Source organism: Ranitomeya imitator, chromosome 1 (genome assembly GCF_032444005.1).
Source record: "Ranitomeya imitator isolate aRanImi1 chromosome 1, aRanImi1.pri, whole genome shotgun sequence".
NCBI lineage: Eukaryota > Metazoa > Chordata > Amphibia > Anura > Dendrobatidae > Ranitomeya > Ranitomeya imitator.
In genome coordinates this window covers 189,158,486-189,184,252 of record NC_091282.1, presented here as the reverse complement: position 1 = coordinate 189,184,252, position 25,767 = coordinate 189,158,486, and the positions used below count along the sequence as shown (strand labels likewise).

The 25,767-nt window shown below is 44.7% G+C and overlaps 2 protein-coding genes across 2 annotated transcripts; one reads left to right on the top strand and one right to left on the bottom strand.

The window, feature by feature from the left end:
• The first annotated feature begins 6,957 nt into the window (after window positions 1–6,957).
• Window positions 6,958–11,445, top strand: LOC138665460 (uncharacterized). Its single transcript, XM_069752976.1, has 4 exons — window positions 6,958–7,018; window positions 10,228–10,369; window positions 10,475–10,625; window positions 10,706–11,445. The coding sequence occupies exons 1-4, from the start codon at window positions 6,968–6,970 to the stop codon at window positions 10,974–10,976; spliced, it is 615 nt and encodes a 204-aa protein (XP_069609077.1). The 5' UTR covers window positions 6,958–6,967; the 3' UTR covers window positions 10,977–11,445.
• A 264-nt stretch (window positions 11,446–11,709) lies between these two features.
• Window positions 11,710–15,848, bottom strand: LOC138665455 (uncharacterized). Its single transcript, XM_069752963.1, has 4 exons — window positions 15,640–15,848; window positions 15,076–15,179; window positions 14,836–14,982; window positions 11,710–12,801 (listed from the first exon to the last, which is right to left on the bottom strand). Exons 1-4 carry the CDS (start codon window positions 15,820–15,822, stop codon window positions 11,880–11,882), a joined length of 1,356 nt encoding a protein of 451 aa, XP_069609064.1. The 5' UTR covers window positions 15,823–15,848; the 3' UTR covers window positions 11,710–11,879.
• Window positions 15,849–25,767: the final 9,919 nt, after the last annotated feature.

Genomic DNA, 25,767 nt, shown 5'->3' with positions numbered 1-25,767 from the left:
CATGCAGGACCTGAAAAACCATTCTGACCTGCTTCACATGAGACTCCCAATCATCTGAGAAGATCAAAATGTCATCCAAGTAAACAATCAGGAATTTATCCAGGTACTCACGGAAGATGTCATGCATAAAGGATTGAAACACTGATGGAGCATTGGCAAGTCCGAACGGCATCACTAGATACTCAAAATGACCCTCGGGCGTATTGAATGCAGTTTTCCATTCATCTCCTTGCCTGATTCTCACCAGATTATACGCACCACGAAGATCTATCTTAGTGAACCAACTAGCCCCCTTAATCCGAGCAAACAAGTCAGATAACAATGGCAAGGGATACTGAAATTTAACAGTGATCTTATTAAGAAGGCGGTAATCAATACACGGTCTCAGCGAACCATCCTTCTTAGCTACAAAGAAGAACCCTGCTCCCAGTGGTGATGACGATGGGCGAATATGTCCCTTCTCTAGGGATTCCTTCACATAACTGCGCATAGCGGCGTGTTCGGGCACGGATAAATTAAATAATCGACCTTTAGGGAATTTACTACCAGGAATCAAATTGATAGCACAATCACAATCCCTATGCGGAGGTAGGGTATCGGACTTGGGCTCTTCAAATACATCCTGATAATCAGACAAGAACTCTGGGACCTCAGAAGGGGTGGATGACGAAATCGACAAAAATGGAACATCACCATGTACCCCCTGACAACCCCAGCTGGATACCGACATGGAATTCCAATCCAATACTGGATTATGGGTTTGTAGCCATGGCAACCCCAACACGACCACATCATGCAGATTATGCAACACCAGAAAGCGAATAACTTCCTGATGTGCAGGAGCCATGCACATGGTCAGCTGGGCCCAGTACTGAGGTTTATTCTTGGCCAAAGGTGTAGCATCAATTCCTCTCAATGGAATAGGACACCGCAAAGGCTCCAAGAAAAACCCACAACGTTTAGCATAATCCAAATCCATCAGATTTAGGGCAGCGCCTGAATCCACAAACGCCATGACAGAAAACGACGACAAAGAGCATATCAAGGTAATGGACAGAAGGAATTTGGACTGTACAGTACCAATGATGGCAGACCTAGCGGACCGCTTAGTGCGCTTAGGACAATCAGAAATAGCATGAGTGGAATCACCACAGTAGAAACATAGCCCATTCAGACGTCTGTATTCCTGCCGTTCCACTCTGGTCATAGTCCTATCGGACTGCATAGGCTCAGGTTTAACCTCAGGCAATACCGCCAAATGGTGCACAGATTTACGCTCGCGCAAGCGTCTACCGATCTGAATGGCTAAAGACAAAGACTCATTCAAACCAGCAGGCATAGGAAATCCCACCATGACATCCTTAAGAGCCTCAGAGAGACCCTTTCTGAACAAAACTGCCAGCGCAGATTCATTCCACTGAGTGAGTACTGACCATTTCCTAAATTTCTGACAATATACTTCTATATCATCCTGACCCTGGCACAAAGCCAGCAAATTTTTCTCAGCCTGATCCACTGAATTAGGCTCATCGTACAGTAATCCGAGTGCCAGGAAAAACGCATCGACACTACTCAATGCAGGGTCTCCTGGCGCAAGAGAAAATGCCCAGTCTTGAGGGTCGCCGCGCAAAAAATAAATAATAATCAAAACCTGTTGAATAGGATTACCAGAAGAATGAGGTTTCAAGGCCAGAAATAGCTTACAATTATTTTTGAAACTTAGAAACCTAGTTCTATCTCCAAAAAACAAATCAGGAATAGGAATTCTTGGTTCTAACATAGATTTCTGATCAATAGTATCTTGAATCTTTTGTACATTTATAACGAGATTATCCATTGAAGAGCACAGACCCTGAAAATCCATGTCCACACCTGTGTCCAGAAACACCCAAATGTCTAGGGGAAAGAAAAAAAAAAAAGTGGACACAGAGCAGAGAAAAAAAAAAAATGATGTCAGAACTTTTTCTTTCCCTCTATTGAGAATCATAGTTGGCTCCTAGTACTGTTATGTCTGCTAATGAAAGGTGTAATGAAGGCAATCCAGAGACACAGTGTGCCTAGCGATCAGAGCGCACACAGTGATCTGACAAATACCCAAAAACAAAAGAACGAGCTCTGAGACGTGGAAACTCTGTAGACTGCACACCTGATCCTATCCTAAACACAACTAAAAGTGGCTGTGGATTGCGCCTAACCACTACCTATGCAACTCGGCACAGCCTAAGAAACTAGCTAGCCTGAAGATAGAAAAATAGGCCTGACTTGCCCCCAGAGAAATACCCCAAAGGAAAAGGCAGCCCCCCACATATAATGACTGTGAGTAAGACGAAAAGACAAAACGTAGGGATGAAATAGATTCAGCAAAGTGGGGCCCGATATTCTTAAACAGAGCGAGGACAGTAAAGCGAACTTTGCAGTCTACAAAAAACCCTAAAGCAAAACCCACGCAAAGGGGCAAAAAAGACCCAGCGTGCCGGACTAACGGCACGGCGGTACACCCTTTGCGTCTCAGAGCTTCCAGCAAAACAAAAGACAAGCTGGACAGAAAAAAGGCAACAAAATAGCAAAAAAGCACTTAGCTATACAGAGCAGCAGGTCACAGGAACAATCAGGAGAAGCTCAGATCCAACACTGGAACATTGACTAGGAGCAAGGATAGCAGCATCAGGTGGAGTTAAGTAACGAAGCAGCTAATGAGCTCACCAGAACACCTGAGGAAGGAAGCTCAGAAGCTGCAGTACCACTTGTGACCACAGGAGTGAATTCAGCCACAGAATTCACAACAATTGCCCAGCCACGTAGTATATTGCCCAGCGACGTAGTATATTGCCCGGTAACGTAGTATATTGCCCAGCCACGTAGTATATTGCACAGCGAAGTAGTATACAGCACAGAGCCACGTAGTATATTGCCCAGCTACGTAGTATATTGCCCAGCCAGGTTTGTCAGGTGAAAAAATAAAAAATAAACATATACTCACCTTTCCGAGGGAGCCCTTGTAGGCCATGGCAGGTTCCGGTCCCAGGGTTGGTATTAGCGCAGGACCTGTGATGGCGTCGCGGTCACATAACCGTAACGTCATGGCAGGTCCTTCTGCCACCGGAACCTGCAACGGAAGATGGCGGCCGGCGTGAGCTGCAATGGAGGGTGAGTATAGCAGGGTTTTGTTTTTTTTATTATTTTTAACATTACATTTTTTACTATTGATGCCGCATAGGCAGCGTCAATAGTAAAAAGTTGGAGACACACAGGGTTAATAGCGGCGGTAACGGAGTGCGTTACCCGCGGCATAACGCGGTCCGTTACCGCCGGCATTAACCCTGTGTTAGCGATAAGCAGAGGGGAGTATGCGGGCGACAGGCACTGACTGCGGGAAGTAAGGAGCGGCAATTTTCTTCCGGACTGTGCCCGTCGCTGATTGGTCGCGGCAGCCATGACAGGCAGCTGGCAAGACCAATCAGCGAATGAATAACCGTGACAGAAGGACAGACAGACACAGACGGAAGTGACCCTTAGACAATTATATAGTAGACTAGATTGTGGCCCGATTCTAACGCATCGGGTATTCTAGAATATGCATGTCCCCGTAGTATATGATACAGGAAAGAAATATATCTTGGTACCGTGTTAGCCAGTGGATAGAAAAATATTTAGAATTGAGAGTCCTCTGTGGTTGATACCTTTTAATGGCTAACTGAAAAGATAGTAACAAATTGCAAGCTTTCGAGACTACACAGGTCTCTTCATCAGGTTTTTTTTCCATGGTTTTTTTTTCCCTTTTTTTTCCCCCTTTTTTTTTTTTCCCCTATACTTCGTTGTGCATAAATATGTGATTCTTCAGAATTTGTTTTAGTCCTTGCCTGATGAAGAGACCTCTGTAGTCTCGAAAGCTTGCAATTTGTTACCATCTTTTCAGTTAGCCATTAAAAGGTATCAACCACTGAGGACTCTCAATTCTAAATATTTTCCCGTAGTATATGGACAATGATGATTCCAGAATTCGCGGCAGACTGTGCCCGTCGCTGATTGGTCGAGGCAACCTTTACGACATCATCGTCGCCATGGCAACCATTATGACATCATCGTCACTGTGCCCGTTGCTGATTGCCTGGCGGCCTCGACCAATCAGAGACGCGGGATTTCTACGTCGATGCTGTGCCCGTCGCTGATTGGTCGAGGCCTCCAGGACAGACAGACAGACAGAAAGACAGACAGACAGACAGACGGAAAAACCCTTAGACAATTATATATATAGATACTTATCAGCAAACCAAAAGTCCAAGGTAATGAATAGCCCAATCTCTCAATAAAGATGTAGCCCTCAAATACTATAGAAAAGTGGCATCTGGAGTGGTATCCCAGCATAGATTTTTTGGAGGTCAGAGAGATTATTCACATAAAAGAGGAACTCCATGAATAAGGCTTGACGAAGAGCATAAATGCACAATATTACAATATATCATTAGATCAGAGAAGGTAACAATGCCTGCAAGAGTATTACATATAGCACCTATGATAGAAGACCATTAAATGATTGTTAAAAGTAACAGAATCAGCCAAACCATGAAAGGAAAAAAAATGTATGCTAGCTTGCAAGTGTATTCATTGCAATGAGGCAAACCCCTACTAGAATCTTCCCAAATACAACAAGGTCAATAACATAGACCTGATATATCTAAGCAAAGAGCCCTTGGAGATAAATGCTCCAAGGGGTGACTGAGCACCATACCTAGACGCCCCAAACAACCATGAATAATAGAAATAACAAGGCTTAATGAACATGACCACTATACATGTTAGAACCAGAGATCCGGGGGCATGAATTGCTTAGATATATCAGGTCTATGTTATTGACCTTGATCATATTAGCAATCATTCTGTGGACATAAAATATTAGCCGTCCTGTGTAAACAGGCCAGTGAACGATCTATTGGCTTTAATATGTCTTGTTAGTTTTCGCTTAACGCCCTGGATTGAGCCGTGTAACCCTACCATAAGGGTAACACATTTCTCACATAGTTGTCTTGATCACTCTATATATATGTATCACTCGCTATATATTATAAGCAGCATCTGGATCGTGATGCCTGAGAGGCGCGATACACCTTTGACACATGCAAAACCAGTATTGTATATGGCACATGGTAAATAGCAGGGGACTTTTCTCTGCATTGAGGCCCAGGAGATAAAGTGAGCCATTTTATTGTTTTACTTTAAGGCTATGTGCACACGTATAATGGTCCACTACGGATTTGATAAATCTGCAGGGCAAAAACGCAGCGTTGTTGCTGCAGATTTATCGCGGATTTACCGCGGTTTTTCTGCGGATTTCACTGCGGTTTTACAACTGCTGTTTTCTATAGGAGCAGCTGTAAAACCGCTGCGGAATCTGCAGAAAGAAGTGATATGCTGCGGAATGTAAACCGCTGCATTTCCACGCGTTTTTTTCCGCAGCATGTGCACAGCGTTTTTTTGTTTCCCATAGGTTTACAATGTAATGTAAACTCATGGGAAACTGCTGCGGACCCGCCGCTGCGGAAACGCTGCGGATGTGCAGCAAAATCCGCAGCGTGTGCACATACCCTAAAGAATCACCAAATGAACCTGTAAAAGCAGAGCTCCTCATCACACTAGAAATTATTATTTACATGGGAAGTTTTACAATTTTTCTGTACCAAAAATTATTTTTTGTTTCATCTAACATAGTTATACGGAGACGTGTTTTATACGTCTGTCTGACCCTTTGTACTCGGCTCAGAACAAATGTAAAATTAGCAAGTATTCAGTTTTTTATGAATTACCCAAGACATAGGTCAAACTGGAGAATAGAATTAATTATAATGCCATCACAGCCATGCTATGCTTTTAGCACAATTAGTATCTATGATCTTTAGGTCTAAAAGATAATAATACATGCACTGATTGGGTCTGCATGAAACACTTGCTTGTTACCAGTAAGTACTGCTGACTGATCTGTGCAGTAATGACAATGTTAGTTACATTCCGCCATCTAGTGGATTTACATGGAAAGAGCACGTCCTTCAGTTCACCTGGCAAAGTTGTACTTATTAACAGCAGAGTATTATAGATTATTATTAGTAGTATTATTATCATCAGTACAATCATTGTTAAAATAAACTGTATTTAGGCTATTTCAACTAGAGGGACAAATGCCTTTAGGGTAGGTACATGCATAAAATAAATAAATAGCAGATATATATTGATTTTTCCCTGGCAATTGAAACTAGGGAACATGGAGCAGGAAATCAGCAAATTCAAACAATCCAAATAGCAAATAAAATAAAAAAAATATTAAATTAACGGATATACCTAGTGTGACAGGGTCACTGGCGCCTTATGTGAATTGAGATATGTCTCACAAAGGTTGCTTTTCCTGCGTGATGTGAAAGCTTTAAGTTTTTCCTCCAGTATGATATGTGCTGAGAGCAATCCAGTCACTATATGGGTCTGGCTTTCATGGTGGGTAGTTCAAAGATGAACGGGACACCTGCCCTCCATATCTCCACCTCCTGGGTGTGGCTGGAGGGAGTTAGGCCATGTTCACACAGTGCGTTTTTTACCGCGGAACCGCGGCGGTTTTGCCGCTGCGGTTCCGCAGCTGTTTTCCATGCAGGGTACAGTACACTGTACCCTATGGAAAACAGGACACACTGTGCACATGGTCCGGAAATTGTAAAAAAAAAGCCGCGCTGAATAGCTCCCGGAAAAAAGAAGGAGCATGTCAATTCTTCTTCCTGAACCGCAGCGGTTCTGCACCCATAGACCTCCATTGTGAGGTCAAAATCGCAGTAAAACACGCAGATCAAAAATATATCTGCGTGTTTTACTGCGGTTTGATGTGCAGAACCACTGCTGCAGGAAGTTCGGGGAAGCGGGCGGAAGTGCGTGGGCGGAAGTCCGTGGGCGGCGTGTGTGGTCCCGACTGTATCACGAAGAGACTGTCACTATGGAGGCATACCGTCGCATGGGGATCGATGTCGGGCGTCTGATTGATTTGGTAAGTCTGTGTGTCCGTCCCCATGCGACGATATGCCTCTATTGTGCTAAGTCGCCGTATCGGACTACTACTCCCATCCGGTATTTAGGATGGGAGAGTTGTCCCTGTGTCCGGCGACTTAGCACAATACTAAAGTTCACACCAAACACAAACACACAATACACAAACATGACACACAGTACAGTACATACAACACATAACATAGAGTATATACTCACCATACACCACACTTGTAGGCGAAGCCCTCGATCCTCAATGAAAAAATCCCAAAATAATAAAGCAAATCCATACTCCCTGTCCGCAGAATCCATAACCGAGTGTCCCACGCCGATCTCCTGCTCTCCGGTGATACACTGCCAGGAGCGAAGCTCCTAGCAGTGTATCGCGTACTGTCCCGGAGCTCAATGGCGCCGGCGTCTCGGTTAACGGCAGTACAGCTGCGTTGAACTTTCCCACGCAGCACTGCCGTTAAGCGAGAGTACCGGGGTCAATGACCGCCGGTAAACTCGCTCGCGCATGCGCAGTAACACACCGACAGGAACTATGGCTCCTGTCAGTGTGTTTCTGCAGCCATGGAGAGCAGACACATCTCTGGATGTGTCTGTTCTCCATGGAAGATCTTCGTGGGACCCTCGATGGATTTCTGCGGACAGGGCCAGGGAGTATGAATTTGTTTTTTTGTTTTGCCTTTTTTTCAGGTCGAGGGTCTTCAGGATGGATTGAGCGTGCAATAAAAGAATTGTCAAAAAGTGTGTGTCTTTATTTCATTAAAATATTTTTTCTAGTGTTTGTGTTTTTTTTTTTAACCCTTTCATTGGCTTAATAATGGATAGGCGTCTCATTGACGCCTCTCCATTATTAACCGGGCTTAATGCCACCTTACAATAGCAAGGTGGCATTAACCCCTCATTACCCCATATCCCACCGCTACACGGGAGTGGGAAGAGAGGGGCTAAGTGCCGGAATTGGCGCATCTTTTTGATGCGCCTTTTCCGGGGCGGCTGCGGGCTTATATTTGTAGCCAGGGGGGGGCAAATATCCATGGCCCCTTTCCTAGGCTATGAATATAAGCCCACGGCTGTCTGCGTAGCCTTTCTGGCCTAAAAATATAGGGGGACCCCAACACGTTTTTTTTCCGGGGCCCCCTATATTTTAGTGCCAGAAAGGCTACGCAGACAGCCGTGGGCTTATATTCATAGCCTGGGAACAGCCATGGGTATTTTAACCCCTTCCCGGGCGTCAAATATTGGCCCACAGCTGTCTGCTTAGCCTTTCTGGCGTAAAAATATAGGGGGACCCCAACACGTTTTTTTTTTTCGGGTCACCCTATATTTTAGTGCCAGAAAGGCTACGCAGACAGCTGTGGGTTAATATTCATAGCCTGGGAACAGCCATGGGTATTTTAACCCCTTCCCGGGCGTCAAATATTGGCCCACAGCTGTCTGCTTAGCCTTTCTGGCCTAAAAATATAGGGGGACCCCAACACATTTTTTTTTTTTAGGGGGGTCCACATATATTATAGTAAACCTTATTAGGATTAATAATTGATCGGCGTCTTATTGACGCCTCGCCATTACTAACCGTGCTTAATGCCACCTTACAATAGCTTTAGGGGTAGGGTTAGGGTTAGGATCCCTGTAGGGTTAGGGTTAGGATCCCTGTAGGGTTAGGGTTAGGATCCCTTTAGGGTTAGGGTTAGGGTTAGGATCCCTGTAGGGTTAGGGTTAGGGTTAGGATCCCTGTAGGGTTAGGGTTAGGGTTAGGATCCCTGTAGGGTTAGGGTTAGGGTTAGGATCCCTTTAGGGTTAGGGTTAGGATCCCTGTAGGGTTAGGGTTAGGATCCCTTTAGGGTTAGGGTTAGGGTTAGGATCCCTGTAGGGTTAGGGTTAGGGTTAGGATCCCTTTAGGGTTAGGGTTAGGGTTAGGATCCCTGTAGGGTTAGGGTTAGGGTTAGGATCCCTGTAGGGTTAGGGTTAGGGTTAGGATCCCTGTAGGGTTAGGGTTAGGGTTAGGATCCCTTTAGGGTTAGGATCCCTGTAGGGTTAGGGTTAGGGTTAGGATCCCTTTAGGGTTAGGGTTAGGGTTAGGATCCCTGTAGGGTTAGGGTTAGGGTTAGGATCCCTGTAGGGTTAGGGTTAGGGTTAGGATCCCTGTAGGGTTAGGGTTAGGGTTAGGATCCCTTTAGGGTTAGGGTTAGGGTTAGGATCCCTGTAGGGTTAGGGTTAGGATCCCTTTAGGGTTAGGGTTAGGATCCCTGTAGGGTTAGGGTTAGGGTTAGGATCCCTGTAGGGTTAGGGTTAGGGTTAGGATCCCTGTAGGGTTAGGGTTAGGGTTAGGATCCCTGTAGGGTTAGGGTTAGGGTTAGGATCCCTGTAGGGTTAGGGTTAGGGTTAGGATCCCTGTAGGGTTAGGGTTAGGGTTAGGATCCCTTTAGGGTTAGGGTTAGGGTTAGGATCCCTGTAGGGTTAGGGTTAGGGTTAGGATCCCTGTAGGGTTAGGGTTAGGGTTAGGATCCCTGTAGGGTTAGGGTTAGGGTTAGGATCCCTTTAGGGTTAGGGTTAGGGTTAGGATCCCTGTAGGGTTAGGGTTAGGGTTAGGATCCCTTTAGGGTTAGGGTTAGGATCCCTGTAGGGTTAGGGTTAGGGTTAGGATCCCTGTAGGGTTAGGGTTAGGGTTAGGATCCCTGTAGGGTTAGGGTTAGGGTTAGGATCCCTGTAGGGTTAGGGTTAGGGTTAGGATCCCTGTAGGGTTAGGGTTAGGGTTAGGATCCCTTTAGGGTTAGGGTTAGGGTTAGGATCCCTGTAGGGTTAGGGTTAGGATCCCTGTAGGGTTAGGGTTAGGATCCCTGTAGGGTTAGGGTTAGGATCCCTGTAGGGTTAGGGTTAGGATCCCTTTTGTGGTTGTGTTATGTTTAGGATCCCTTTTGGGGTAGAGTGCTTAGGGTTATGAGCCCTAACCCTACCCTAACTATTTCAGTTTATAGTGTGTTTTTTAATGAATGTTGTTGATTGTCGCACGAACCACTCAGGATTGACGGCGACAGAGCTAGTGATAAAACAACTGCACACAAGCGTTTTTATTGGTGTTTGTGTTTTCAGTTTGTGCTTGTGTTCAGTTATTAGGGGTTACTTTGAAATATTTCCAGCAATTGTGTAACATTACTTGGTCGCGCTATAGATTATGAGATGACACTATTGTATTTATTGTAGGTTCGGGATTATCCGGCCTTGTGGGACCCAGCCGATGAATCCTACAAGGATAAATATTTCAGGGAACTAGCCTGGACCAAAATTGTACGAGACCTTATCCCAGATTGGGACAAGTATCCAGGGAGTACACAGCAGCAAATTGGTAATTTTAATTAAATTTATTTAGTAAACCTTGAGTATATTAAAAATATAATTTGTTTAGATCTCACAAAAAATGTTGTTGTATTTTGTAACCTTTTTTTGGTAGATAACGATGTGAGGAAACGTTGGCGCTCAATCAGAGACCGTTTCACGAAGTTCCTGAACGAATGTTCTAAGAGTGGCTCTTCGCCGAGCAAAAGTAAATTTCCATTTAGCGAAGAGCTGCAGTTTCTTGTGTCCAGTAGGACATTGAGAAAGTAAGTTAAAATCCACTCCACATGATTATTTAAATATAATATGTTGTGCGAAAAATTGATGTTTTTTTTTTCTCCAACAGGACGGAAGGAAACATGTCGGTAGCTGATTTGGAGGACAGCGACAAAGAGGATGGAGCAGGCAGTTCCTCTGGAGTGGGAGGGACCATCTCTACCTCCACTCCCACAGCTTCTGCTGAATCAGCATCCACTTCAGCAGCTGCTGCATCAACATCTAGTTCAGCAGCTGCTGAAGCATCTGATTCCGCAGAAGCTGTGAGAGTGGAGAAGAGAGCTGTCTATCCGGTGGCAGCAGAGAAAAAAACAAAAAAAAACAAAGATAAACCAAGATGACCAAACTGTCCAAATCGCTTGCGACACGTTAGATCTATTAAAAAAATCTAGTTCTGATGACCACTGCGACTCCTTCGCACTAACTGTGGCAAGAAAAACACGCTCCCTGCCACCGGATAGACAATCTCTTTTCATGTCCATGGTCCAGATGTCCCTCACTGCTCTGGAGGACCCTGCTCCGATATCTCCATACAATGAAGTTCTGATGGGGGTGTTGGGACTTTTCAGGCCCCGACACCGAACACCGGAAACACCAGCTACCAGACCCCAGTATTTGGCCCACAGCCAAGTTACTTCTGGAGATAGAGGAAGTTCGCAGCATATGGGGGGAGCACCATATCAATCAGAGGGATCAAATTTCCTCTATTCTCCAGAATATACTTTTCTGAATTGAACATGGGCAAAAATTTTCAGTGGCACCGAGTTTTTTTTGGTTTGTTTTTTAGCTCCAGTTGCCGGTTGGCTTTGAAAGGGGCTTTTTTTTGGTTTTTTCTAATTGAAAAATCTTTTGTAAATATTGCAAAGAATTTGTGTTCTTTTAAATATATTATATTTCAAACATAATATTCTCTTCTTTATTACAATACGGTCAAGGCCGCTATCCTGGGTTTATGGGCTATCAATTAGTGGTTTATGTGTTGATGTGTTAACAATTGTATACGTCATACTGCTATTATTTTCATAAAACACCAAATTTTTTGTAGCCAAAAAAAACAAAAAAAAACTAATTACACCCAAATAGATTTTTTATTGATATTACAATCAATTATTTAACACAGTTTTTTTGGTAACATGAAACAAAAAATTTTTTTTTCAAACTTTTGTGTTGGTTGCTGGCGTTTCTCATTCTTCGGGATGTTGTCAAAACTGTTATCAGCGATGTCGGCAACATTTCTGGGGGGGTCAGTGTAGATGCATCCTTCTCTGCTGGTCAGGCTGCTCAACACCAGCACAGGAGTATTGCCAGTGCACGGCACCTTCAGGACTCATAAAGTAGTCAGTGAAGGATTCTCTCACACGCACACCAGAGTTGGACGGCCTACCCAGACCCCCGTTGTCAACTGGATTATATACTGGCTGCTGGTACTCCACATCAACGTCAGTGTTGTACTCACGAGCATAGTTGTGGAGTACACAGCAAGCCTTTATCACAGCATCAACGGTGTCTGTGTCCAACTGAATGGCAGTGTGAAAGATCCTCCACTGACTAGTCATGATCCCAAAGGTGCATTCCACATATCTGCGTGCACGACTCAGCCGATAATTAAAAATCCTCCGTCGGGCATCCAGTCCCCTTCGTGGGTATGGGCGCAGCAGGGTTGTCGTTAAGGGAAACGCCTCATCCGATACCATCACGAACGGCACTGGATGTGTGGAACCCGGCAAAGGTCGTGGGGCTGGGAGCGTGCCGCCATCTCGAAGAATTTGCATCCCAATCTGTGACGTTCGCAACACCCGAGAATCCCCAGTACTACCATAGGCACCAACGTCAATGGCAACAAATTTGTAATGGGCATCAGCCACCGCCATCAGGACCACTGAAAAATACTTCTTATAATTAAAGAAGCGTGATCCTGATCGTGGTGGCTGCTGAACCCGAACATGTTTACCATCGACTGCACCTATGCAGTTTGGGAAATTGGCCACAGACTGAAAGCCTGCTGCAACCTGCAGCCAAGTCTCCTCGGTTGGGGAAGGCATCACCATGGGCTGCAACTTCTGCCAGATGACGGTACATGTACACCTCACAATGTTAGAGATGGTAGATTTACCAACTCTAAATTGGAGGTGCAGGGATGTATAGCTCTCTCCTGTGGCCAAAAATCTGAAAAGAAACAAAAAAGAAAATTAGAAATGTCACACAAAAAGGTAATTACAACATGTCACAAGTTAAGGCCGCTATTATATGCGTCCAGCACCATTCAATAATGCTGGCATTAACACCCAGCACAACACAAAGGGTGTAAAAAACATTAATAAAAGGCCTGATGGGACTTGTGCACACACGCATGCGAGATATGACCAAGTGTTGCATGGTAATCCCCGGACCTGCTGCATGCACTCCGTTGTGGAGCGTGCGGCTCCATGTATTGGTATGTGGGTGCAGACTCCGCTCCAGAGTGCAGGCGGCAGAGCCGGGGTTTACCATGCAACACTCGCCCGTATCTCACGTGTGTGTGTGTATGTGTGCCCCCTGTCCAACAAGAGGACTGGGTGGGTTTAATCACACATACTGGACACACACACAAGTAAAATACAGACCTAACAACATTCCTCCAAAAAATTGTTACCGTATATACTCGAGTATAAGCCGAGATTTTCAGCCCAAATTTTTGGGCTGAAAGTGCCCCCCTCGGCTTATACTCGAGTCACGGTAGCGGTGGGGTCGGCGGGTGAGGGGGTGAGGGCGCTGAGGTATACTTACCTAGTCCCAGCGATCCTCGCGCTGTCCCTGCCGTCCCACGGGCTTCGGCGCTGCAGTTTCTTCCTCTCTTCAGCGGTCACGTGGGACCGCTCATTACAGAAATGAATAAGCGGCTCCACCTCCCATAGGGGCGGAGCCGCTTATTCATTTCTCTAATCAGCGGTGCCGGTGACCGCTGATAGAGAAAGAAGCTGCGGCACCGAAGACAGGAGGGGACAGCGCGAGGATCGCCAGGACTAGGTGAGTATAGCATATTCACCTGTCCTCGTTCCAGCCGCCGGGCGCCGATCCATCTTCCCGGCCGGCGCCTCCATCTTCCCGGCGTCTGCGCTCTCTGACTGATCAGGCAGAGGGCGCGATGACGCATATAGTGTGCGCGGCGCCCTCTGCCTGATCAGTCAGAGCAGAGACGCCGGGAAGATGGAGGCGCCGGAACGAGACGCCGGGAGCTGCAATCAAGGGAGGTGAGTATGTGTTTTTTTTTCTTTATTGCGGCAGCGGCGGCACAAATTTATGTGGAACATCTATGGGGCACAGTGAACGGTGCAGAGCACCGTATATGGCACAGCACAGCTATGGGGCACAGTGAACGGTGCAGAGCACCGTATATGGCACAGCACAGCTATGGGGCACAGTGAACGGTGCAGAGCACCGTATATGGCACAGCACAGCTATGGGGCACAGTGAACGGTGCAGAGCACCGTATATGGCACAGCACAGCTATGGGGCACAGTGAACGGTGCAGAGCACCGTATATGGCACAGCACAGCTATGGGGCACAGTGAACGGTGCAGAGCACCGTATATGGCACAGCTATGGGGCACAGTGAACGGTGCAGAGCACCGTATATGGCACAGCACAGCTATGGGGCACAGTGAACGGTGCAGAGCACCGTATATGGCACAGCTATGGGGCACAGTGAACGGTGCAGAGCACCGTATATGGCACAGCACAGCTATGGGGCACAGTGAACGGTGCAGAGCACCGTATATGGCACAGCTATGGGGCACAGTGAACGGTGCAGAGCACCGTATATGGCACAGCACAGCTATGGGGCACAGTGAACGGTGCAGAGCACCGTATATGGCACAGCTATGGGGCACAGTGAACGGTGCAGAGCACCGTATATGGCACATCTATGGGGCACAATGAACGGTGCAGAGCACCGTATATGGCACAGCTAGGGGGCACAATGAACGGTGCAGAGCACTATATGGTTCACACCTATGGGGAAATATGAACGGTGCAGAGCACTATATGGCACAGCTATGGGGAAATAATGATCTATTTTTATTTTTGAAATTCACCGGTAAATGCTGCATTTCCACCCTAGGCTTATACTCGAGTCAATAAGTTTTCCCAGTTTTTTGTGGCAAAATTAGGGGGTCGGCTTATACTCGGGTCGGCTTATACTCGAGTATATACGGTACTTACCGCAAGGTGATGAGCAGCCTTTCTTCAGCAGAGATGGACTTCCTCATTACCGTGTCTTGCAGTGTTAAATGGGGTGCCAGGATGGTAAGCAGTCTGTCAAAGGCAATAATTGGTAACCGACAAAACGATATAAATTTTTCAGGATACCTGAAAATTGCAAAAGAACAACAAAAAAGGGTTACTTCACAAGTATTGCTAGCCAAAAAAGGTAAATTAGTCATTCTATATATTTCTACTTACCTCCTCAAATCATTGTACAGCACGTGAAAGTGCCCCTTCTCAGTTCGGTCTTCTACAAGCGGGTGCACCCACAATCGTTTCTGCACACGTCTTCTCTGCCGCCGCTAAATAGAAAAATAAAAAAATATTTCGTAAACACAACAATTAGAAAAATATATCAAACATGCAAGGAAAACAATGTCGATTATGTAAGGATACGTGTCCACATTCAGGAAGGCCCACCCCATTCTAGTACGCAATGATGCCAGATGTGTTCATTGTACAAATCCAGCATCATCACACCCGACGTATAGGGTCCTCTTTTATTCATTGCGGAGCCGCAGTTTCACAACAAGGAACACAGACATGCTGTGATCATAAAAGACGCGCAGCATGTCCGGAGTCGCAGGGCTGACGGATGACACACAGTGGACACGTGATTTCATGACATCACCTCCAGTATGCTGACATGTGGACGCTGCATGTTTGGCGCTGCGGCCACACGCAGCGCCAAACATACAACGTTTCCAGAATGTGGACAAGTACCCATAACCCAATATATAAAACAAACAGACATCTGCTTACCTGACATGCATGTCGATTCAAAATTAGAAGCATCAACCCCAGGATCGCAATCCGGTGTGGCGTGCGGAGCTGGATCCGTGGGCTGTCATCTGGACGACGCTCTGCACGTCCACTCATTTTGATGTGTAAGTTCCAAAATGGAGGATGGAAGAAGAAAAGGGTTGGACAAGGAAATGACATCATTTTTTTTTTTTTTCCCCCCCCACTGCAGTAAACTTTATTTCTGTCAAACACAGACAATCTGCAGACAAAACTGCATCAAAAAACGCACTAAAAAACGCACCAAAAAACGCACCAAAAACGCACCAAAAACGCACCAAAAAACGCACCTGCGTTTTCTGCAGAGACCTGCGGTTTCAGTCAGGAAAAAAAAAGGATGGAAATCCTGAACGTGTGAACATAGCCTTACATGTCCAGCCAATTATTTTTTTTCTCTGTGTGTGTGTGTGGACGAAAGGAAGCCTCCAGACTGAAGCTCCTGCTAGAGCTTCCATATGTGTTGTCCCAGAAGTACTGAGAAGGACTTTATATTTTTACTTTCATTTGAGCCAGAAAGACTGTTCTCTCTTACCAGTTTGGGCTTATTAGTTTATGACACAGTAAACCACCCAGAGACTTTAACCAAACGTGTTCCTGTGTCTACGTCGGGGAGCAGCTAAGTGAGCCGACCTTCCACACTAGTAAAATGTCAAAATAGATAATGCAGTCTGTGCAATAATTAAGGCCCATGGAAAAATGTTCATCTAATTGTAAAAAACAAAATAATTCTAATAAATAGCTGTAGTCTTCTCCAATCAGCTCCTCTGCTGGCACTGCTGACCCATTCAATTACTTTGAGAGAGGAGATATTACCATTATGTGTCTGTAACAAGTGTTTTGGGAGACCCAACAATGAGCGGTTCAGTTGCGTGGAATCCGGGGAAGATGCGGTAATGTGTTCTGCCATCCTTCTTTTTATCATGTGGGTGAGACATCGTTTAGTATTTTTGACAGATTGTGCAGACAGTCATATGGACAACGTGGGTAGTACGGAAACTTATATATGATTTGATGTGATATGTTTTACCCATGCTGCTTTTAAAAGTCTTCAATTTCAGCATATATTTGCAAAGATTACATTTAATGCTGCCACATTTATGTGACCCTTCAACATTAACCCCTTACCGGCATCGGACGTACTATACCGTCCGATGCCGGCTCCCCTGCTTTGATGCAGGGCTCCGCGGTGAGCCCGCACCAAAGCCGGGACATGTCAGCTGTTTTGAACAGCTGACATGTGCCCGTAATAGGCGCGGGCAGAATCGCGATCTGCCCGCACCTATTAACTAGTTAAATGCCGCTGTCAAACGCAGACAGCGGCATTTAACTACCGCTTCCGGCCGGGCGGCCGGAAATGACGTCATCGCCGACCCCCGTCACATGATCGGGGGTCGGCAATGCTTGTGAATGGTAACCATAGAGGTCCTTGAGACCTCTATGGTTACTGATTGCCCGTCGCTGTGAGCGCCACCCTATGGTCGGCGCTCACAGCACACGTGCAATTCTGCTACATAGCAGCGATCAGCAGATCGCTGCTATGTAGCAGAGCCGATCGGGTTGTGCCTGCTTCTAGCCTCTCATGGAGGCTATTGAAGCATGGCAAAAGTTAAAAAAAAAAGTTTAAAAAAATGTGAAAAAAATAAAAAAAACATAAATGTTTAAATCACCCCCCTTTCGCCCCAATCAAAATAAATCAATAAAAAAAATATAAAATCTACGCATATTTGGTATCGCCGCGCTCAGAATCGCCCGATCTATCAATTAAAAAAAAGTATTAACCTGATCGCTAAACAGCGTAGCGGGAAAAAAACTCGAAACGCCAAAATTACGTTTTTTTGGTCGCCGCGACATTGCATTAAAATGCAATAACGGGCGATCAAAAGAACGTATCTGCACCGAAATGCTATCATTAAAAACGTCATCTCGGCACGCAAAAAATAAGCCCTCAACCGACCCCAGATGATGAAAAATGGAGACGCTACGAGTATCGGAAAATGGCGCAATTTTTTTTTTTTTTTTTTAGCAAAGTTTGGAATTTTTTTTCACCACTTAGATAAAAAATAACCTAGTCATGTTTGGTGTCTATGAACTCGTAATGACCTGGAGAATCATAATGGCAGGTCCGTTTTAGCATTTAGTGAACCTAGCAAAAAAGCCAAACAAAAAACCAATGTGGGATTGCACTTTTTTTGCAATTTCACCGCACTTGGAATTTTTTTCCCGTTTTCTAGTACACGACATGCTAAAACCAATGATGTCGTTCAAAAGTACAACTCGTCCCGCAAAAAATAAGCCCTCACATGGCCAAATTGACGGAAAAATAAAAAAGTTATGGCTCTGGGAAGGAGGGGAGCGAAAAACGAACACGGAAAAACGAAAAATCCCCCGGTCATGAAGGGGTTAAGCCATGCTTCTGAAGTCTGTTAACAGGAAAATAAGCTATGGGAAATAATGTTTCCAACAGTACTAGCGTTCCTGGCTACAAAATTAATACTTCTGGATAAAATTTTGAAAAAAGTTACATCCTGATGTAACATGGAGGAATATTTACGTACGAGGTCTATAATCTTAAAGTAATCTGTGCTATGAGGAGTAGAAAAAGTAACTGTTCATGTAGTTGTATGTTCAGTGGGTTTGTTTTGTAATATGGAACAAGGAGGTTTATTAAATGCAGTGGCTTGGGCCTATTTAATAATGGACAATTACAGCCCCATTTAGAAAGACACATTGTGATGTTGCATTACTCATGATGAAAACTACTATCCGTACAGCACACAAGTTCCAACCAATTTGACTTCTCATTCCACTTCATTTCGAACTGTGACCATGATAGGTACTCTAGAGGAGTTTGGCAGATTCCTGTTGTAGATCTATCAAGATTTTGGTAGACCCTTGGTTAAGTAACTCCATAAATAAACAAATATTGATAGGCATATAGAGATATTAGAATTGTATGAGCAGTCATCGATAATATATTTAGGTTTATAAAGAGATTCAAATGGATAGACGATGTTTGTCTCATAATCTCTACAATCACAAGCAAATTAAGATGGTTTAATTGCAGGGAAGGATTCTCCCGTAGTATTGATTTCGTATTGTCATTTGTCATGGAATTTGCCAAAATCTAGATGTGAAGTAAAAGTTTTGAGAGAGTCGTGCAAAACAGAGATTTTGGTTTCCAACTACCGTAAGTTTAGTGGATTCTTCTTTTATAATCAACTGCATAAGATGCATAGAACAATTAGTTATAATCTCATTTTAGTGGCTGGTAAAGATGTCATTGTATACTGCAGTAGTGATTTTTTAAATGTGTAGCCCTCTCGGAACTATGTTCCGATAAATATATTTTTTTAAGTTGCGGAGTCCCACAGCACATGCAATCTTTGGATCATATGTCCTTCAAGATTGTGGAAAATATCCTCCATATTGAGGTCCAACGTAGTGTTGGACTTATTGCGTGTCGAAAAAAGTGGAGCAGCATTCTGGAGTCTTTCTTCATGCAGAATGAAAAAAAGGTGAAAAAAATGAATGTACATCCAAAAAGTATATAAAATATTGATGAAATAGGGGGTTATAGTAGTAGTAAGCGGCAACATGAAAACTCTGGAATGTAAAACAAGAAAAGGAAAGTAAAAAGGAAATTCATATTACAGCTGCACTACAAGAAATGCCAAAAAATCCATGAAGTCGGTGCATGGAACTTCCAGGCAGGTGACCTCGAGCAATCAACAGAGTAATCAAAAAACAGTCTAGTCTCTGGCTATGGTCCTCAGCCAGATCTTCCTTCTATATGTTCTCTGAAACGTCGGAGGTTTTCAGAGAAAATCATACCTGGTTGCAATCGCACAATGAGGATCTGATTCATGCAGACCGAGGTTTGGTCAACATTAATCACTTGACAGGTTTCCTTTAAGTCTTCTAGTCATCGTGTTTTAAAGCCACTTTCTGATTGAGATTTTTTTTAAAAGTTCCCTATACAGCCAGAAATAGTGTTTAAGAGAAGCAAAATATCACCTATAAAGTACCAAACTGTTCTTTTTACTGTTCTCTCATTTGTAGAGACCTACATGTGACCTTATCAGATACCATTTTTATGTATTATTTATTATTATTTATTTATATAGCACCATTAATTCTATGGTGCTGTACATGAGAAAGGGGTTACATACAGAGTTATAGATATCGCTTACAGTAAACAGGTTTACAGTGACAGACTGGTACAGAGGGGAGAGGACACTGTCCTTGCGGACTTACATTCTATGTATGCAAGGATCCAAAGAAAAAAAAGCAGATGCACTATCAGCTCCAAACCACCAATTATAAAACCCTCAGACCAGTCGGCGTTATAATAAGCCACTACGGAATGCGGTGCTCGTAGAAAACAGGTAAAAGTTCTGTAATGACGAAATGTAAAAGAAAACGAGCACTCACCATCCGTGCAAAAAGTGTCCTTCCTTTATTGAGGCTTCATATTAAAACAGCAGGACATAGCAGGGAGAACCTGTGGTTCCAAGACGACGGCCGTTTTGCTCTCCTGTAGAAGCTCAGGAGAGCGAAACGGCCGTCGTCTTGGAACCACAGGTTCTCCCTGCTATGTCCTGCTGTTTTAATATGAAGCCTCAATAAAGGAAGGACACTTTTTGCACGGATGGTGAGTGCTCGTTTTCTTTTACATTTCGTCATTACATTCTATGTATGTATGTCCTTTATCGGGAATGTGCAAATTAAAGACCATTGGCTCATTGCGATGGATTTGCATTGTGTCACTCCAGTTACCGGACAACTTACTTTACCCCTGAAATGTTTTCTTATTCTTGTAACTTCACAACCCTCTGTGTCTATTTTACTGACTTTATAGTACTCTGGGGATCTTGTTAGAGGGCGATATTTGCTATTACTGCAGCACTGTTAGAGAATGAAACTTTCTATATCCTGTTGTCAGCAGGTCAGTATTGCATTTTGTTTATGACTCATTACAAGGAAGAAAGCTTTCATTTAAGCTGTTACATTACACAATATGAACCCCGTACCAGCAGAACTAATGGGGCAGCTTGAGACACTAATTCCTACCTAGCCTATCTCTCTGAATGTTAATGCACCTACATGTCAGGTCAGCAAGAGGTATTGCAATCTTTTCAGTCTGAATTCCATTCCTAACAGCATTTAAAGTGATATATTTTTCAGATTAAACCATCATTTGGTAGACCCATGACAAGAAATGGTTCTTTGTTGTATAACCTTACAAATTACAATATTTCCCAGTATTTCCCAGTTATTTTACATTACTCATGTTCATAACTGAATCTAATTGTAAAATTGTATTAGTATGTCCTGCCAAGCAATACTGTGTGTTGTAATCATTAGCTATAGAACCGAGACGTGTAATTGTACTCACGGAGCATTCACCGGTTACATTACTTTTGCCCTGTAGTTATTGGGTCATATTTCACTTTGTACAGCAAATATTCTCTACTCCCAGTGCCACATTACCATAGAAAGGCACTATTCTCATTATGAATTTGTGATAACTTTCTTAAAGAAGCACTCCCATGAAAATTTTTATCCTATTATTTGTAAGGCTGCAGCCAGACAACCACTGGGTGGATTTACGTGCCACCGAGGTTCCTAGCCTAGGTGATGTGAAATCCAAAAAAGCAGGCTCCAGCACAGATAGTTCTGAGAGGCTTTTTAATGGGCCCAGATTTTGGGTCCGGGCTTTATGAGCAGCTGAAAGAGCTGGGTGGGATCAGCTGCTTCCTTACCTCCGGTCCCAGGTCTTGGAATGGCCTATTTAAGGCAGATCAGCTGCCTCACATGTTGTCTTTGTGGAGAGGTGGAAAGACCTGTATGTGCTCAACAGTAGTGTTCAGGTTCTATCAAGCTCTATGGAAAGTTGTTTGTTTCCTCAACGGGTGAGCCCATACTGCCACACTGTTCTATGGTCTGTTTTATTTTCATCTTTTATGCCAAAGAAAGACTTTAATTAATCTACCAGTTTGCACCAAGTTACCTCATGCCTGTACCTGTCTCAAGCATACCAGAGTGAGTGATCCCTTACATAATATATTGCAATCATTATATTATATAGCACTATGTACTTACAATTGCTCATTTTGCCATTTTACCCACTTAATTCTTCTCTTTTTCATTAGGTCTATGACATCAGTAGATCAAAAACTGACTAGTTGAATCCTTCTAAGCTCTGTGTAGAAAAAAAGAGGTAAATTTTCCCTGTTTTACTTGTAAGGGGGTAAAGTAACTGTTGTGTCCTCTATTACATCTCGTTTAATGACTTGCACATATATTATGTATATCTAACGTTTTGTTATGTCATTATGCTATGTACATACAGTTTATGCATATACTGTGTGAGAGGGAAAGTGCAGCATATAGTTAGTCCACTAGATGGGGACATGGTAGCGTAAATAGTTAACGTAGGAGGGGCCAGCTGTGGATAAGATAGGAGGATTTCCTTGTTAGGGTTCAGTGGAGCCTGGGAGCAGAGACAGGCCAAGAAAGCCAGAGAGCTCAGGCAGTCCTGTAGGGCCCTAAAGCCTGGGGCAACACAGTGGGCCCCGGAACACTCAAAGTAAGAAGCCCAGCCGTCCAGAGTCAGTGGGCCAGAAGTGCAGCAGTGACAGCAGCAGTGCAAGAAGCAGTGACAGCGGTAGTGAGAGCAGGAACTACAGCAAGTGTCACAGCATGACAGTAGCGCAGGTCGCACCCAAAAATGTGGCAGCTTGCTACTTGGCAGATGCCCTCATGTCTGGTTAGAAACGGACAAGGGAACTCCTAAGGGTAGTCAAGCCGAACAGGGAGTATGCTGCGATACTGTGGATGGGACGTCCCGTGTATGAACTGGATGACATAGAGAAGAGCACAGGGATAGTGAAGAATGTGAGTGGTGCAGAACTCTGTGTTGAAGCTGTAACTGATGTGGACGTGCTGCAATTGCAAACAAGTTAAGTTCTTCGGTTAAAGTTGTAAATGGACTCGGTCTCTTTATGCACCAAAATCGGGAGATGCCTTTGAGAATCAGGCAAGTGAGACAATGGGACTGTATATATGTGATGCAGGTGGCCAGGGCGCGCTAAAGCAGACACCAATGTGGGCCATGAATACGGCCCTGGCTGACGCTCAGAGACTCATGAGTCATCACTAATTAATCTTAGTCAGTGGGTTTCTGCAGGTTCAAAACCACTTTATTAGTCTTAGCTCACACGTTCAGCATCTCCTATCCAATCCAGTGTTAATAACGGACTACATCCTGATGCCATGCATATGCTGACTGTGATTTTCACAGATCGATAGACTTGTATGGGTGATTTTGATCCACAACTTTGATTGCAGACCAAATCAGACATGTCTTCATGAAGGTTTTAAGATACACAGTTTGCAAAAAATGTAAAAAATATGTGAACAGTCTCATAGACTTTAATGGGAATGTGTCCTACCTGTGAAAACCACAGACAGAACATGTACAGCAGAGACCAAAAGTTTGGACATACCTTCTCATTTAAAGATTTTTCTTTATTTTCATGACTATGAAAATTGTACATTCACACTGAAGGCATCACAACTATGAATTAACACATGTGGAATTATATACTTAACAAAAAAGTGTGAAACAACTGAAAATGTGTCTTATATTCTAGGTTCTTCAAAGTAGCCACCTTTTGCTTTGATGACTGCTTTGCACACTCTTGGCATTCTCTTGATGAGTTTCAAGAGGTAGTCACCGGGAATGGTTTTCACTTCACAGGTGTGCCCTGGGGTTAGGACCATCAGTTGTGTTGTGCAGAAGTCTGGTGGATACACAGCTGACAGTCCCACTGAATAGACTGTAAGAATTTGTATTATGGCAAGAAAAAAGCAGCTAAGTAAAGAAAAATGAGTGGCCATCATTACTTTAAGAAATGAAGGTCAGTCAGTCTGAAAAATTGGGAAAACTTTGAACGTGTCCCCAAGTGCACTGGCAAAAACCATCAAGCGCTACAGAGAAACTGGCTCACATGAGGACTGCTCCAGGAAAGGAACACCAAGAGTCACCTCTGCTTTTGAGGATAAGTTTATCCGAGTCACCAGCCTTAGAAATCGCAAGGTTAACAGCAGCTCAGATTAGAGACCATGTTAATGTCACACAGAGTTCTAGCAGCAGACACATCTCTACAACAACTGTTAAGAGGAGACTTTGTGCAGCAGGCCTTCATGGTAAAATAGCTGCTAGGAAACCACTACTAAGGACAGGCAACAAGCAGAAGAGACTTGTTTGGGTAAAAGAACACAAGGAATGGACATTAGACCAGTGGAAATCTGCGCTTTGGTCTGATGAGTTTAAATTTGAGATCTTTGGTTCCAACCACCGTGTCTTTGTGCGACGCAGAAAAGGTGAACCGATGGACTCTACATGCCTGGTTCCCACCGTGAAGCATGGAGGAGGAGGTGTGAAGGTGTGGGGGTGCTTTGCTGGTGACACTGTTGGGGATTTATTCCAAATTGAAGGCATACTGAACCAGCATGTCTACCACAGCATCTTGCAGCGGCATGCTATTCCATCTGGTTTGCATTTACCGTATATACTCGAGTATAAGCCGACCCCCCTAATTTTGCCACAAAAAACTGGGAAAACTTATTGATTCGAGTATAAGCCTAGGGTGGAAATGCAGCATTTACCGGTGAATTTCAAAAATAAAAATAGATCATTATTTCCCCATAGCTATGCCATATAGTGCTCTGCACCGTTCATATTTCCCCATAGCTGTGCCCCATATAGTGCTCGGCACCGTTCATTATTGCCCCATATCTGTGCCCCATATACAATGCTCTGCACCGTTCATTTTGTCCCATAGCTGTGCCCCATACAGTGCTCTGCACCGTTCATTGTGCCCCATATCTGTGCCCCATATAGTGCTCTGCACCTTTCATTGTGCCCCATAGCTGTGCCCCATATACAGTGCTCTGCACCGTTCATTGTGCCCCATAGCTGTGCCGCATATACAGTGCTCTGCACCGTTCATTGTGCCCTATAGCTGTGCCCCATATACAGTGCTCTGCACCGTTCATTGTGCCCCATAGCTGTGCCCCATATACAGTGCTCTGCACCGTTCATTGTGCCCCATAGCTGTGCCCCATATAGTGCTCTGCACCGTTCATATTTCCCCATAGATGCTCTGCCATTGTCGCTGCTGCTGCTGTAATAAAAAAAAAACACATACTCACCTCTCTTGCTTGCAGCTCCCAGCGTCCGGTCCCGGCGCCTCGATCTTCCCGGCGTCTCTGCTCTGACTGATCAGGCAGAGGGCGCCGCGCACACTATATGCGTCATCGCGCCCTCTGACCTGCACAGTCAGAGCGCAGACGCCGGGAAGATGGAGGCGCCGGGAAGATGGAGCGACGCCCGGCGGCTGGAACGCGGACAGGTGAATATAAAATACTTACCTAGTCCCAGCGATCCTGACGCTCCCTCTGCCTGGTCTTCGGTGCCGCAGCCTCTTTCTCTATCAGCGGTCACCGGCACCGCTGATTAGAGAAATGAATACGTGGCTCCACCCCTATGGGAGGTGGAGCCGCCTATTCATTTTTTTAATGAGCGGTCCCACGTGACCGCTGAAGAGGGGAAGACGCTGCAGCACAGAAGACCGTGGGACGGCAGGGGGAGCGCCAGGATCGCCAGGACTAGGTAAGTATACCTCAGCGCCCTCTCCCCCTCACCCGCCGACCCTGCCACCCACCTTGACTCGAGTATAAGCCGAGAGGGGCACTTTCAGCCCAAAAATTTGGGCTGAAAATCTCGGCTTATACTCGAGTATATACGGTAGTTGGACCATCATTTATTTTTCAACAGGACAATGACCCCAAACACACCTCTAGGCTGTGTAAGGGCTATTTGACCAAGAAGGAGAGTGATGGGGTGCTACGCCAGATGACATGGCATCCACAGTCACCAGACCTGAACCCAATCGAGATGGTTTTGGGTGAACTGGACCGCAGAGTGAAGGCAAGAGGACCAACAAGTGCTAAGCATCTCTGGGAACTCCTTCAAGATTGTTGGAAGACCATTCCCGATGACTACCTCTTGAAGCTCATCAA

Excerpts from the sequence above, each read along its gene's own strand:
- LOC138665460 (XM_069752976.1), top strand. The coding sequence starts at position 6,968 with ATGGAGGCATACCGTCGCATGGGGATCGATGTCGGGCGTCTGATTGAT. Across the intron at positions 7,019-10,227 it reads TCGGGCGTCTGATTGATTTG|GTTCGGGATTATCCGGCCTT; the intron begins GTAAGTCTGTGT and ends TATTTATTGTAG. Across the intron at positions 10,370-10,474 it reads GAGTACACAGCAGCAAATTG|ATAACGATGTGAGGAAACGT; the intron begins GTAATTTTAATT and ends TTTTTTTGGTAG.
- LOC138665455 (XM_069752963.1), bottom strand. The coding sequence starts at position 15,822 with ATGATGTCATTTCCTTGTCCAACCCTTTTCTTCTTCCATCCTCCATTT. Across the intron at positions 15,180-15,639 it reads TGAATCGACATGCATGTCAG|CGGCGGCAGAGAAGACGTGT; the intron begins GTAAGCAGATGT and ends TTTTCTATTTAG. Across the intron at positions 12,802-14,835 it reads AGGCTGCTCATCACCTTGCG|ATTTTTGGCCACAGGAGAGA; the intron begins GTAAGTACCGTA and ends GTTTCTTTTCAG.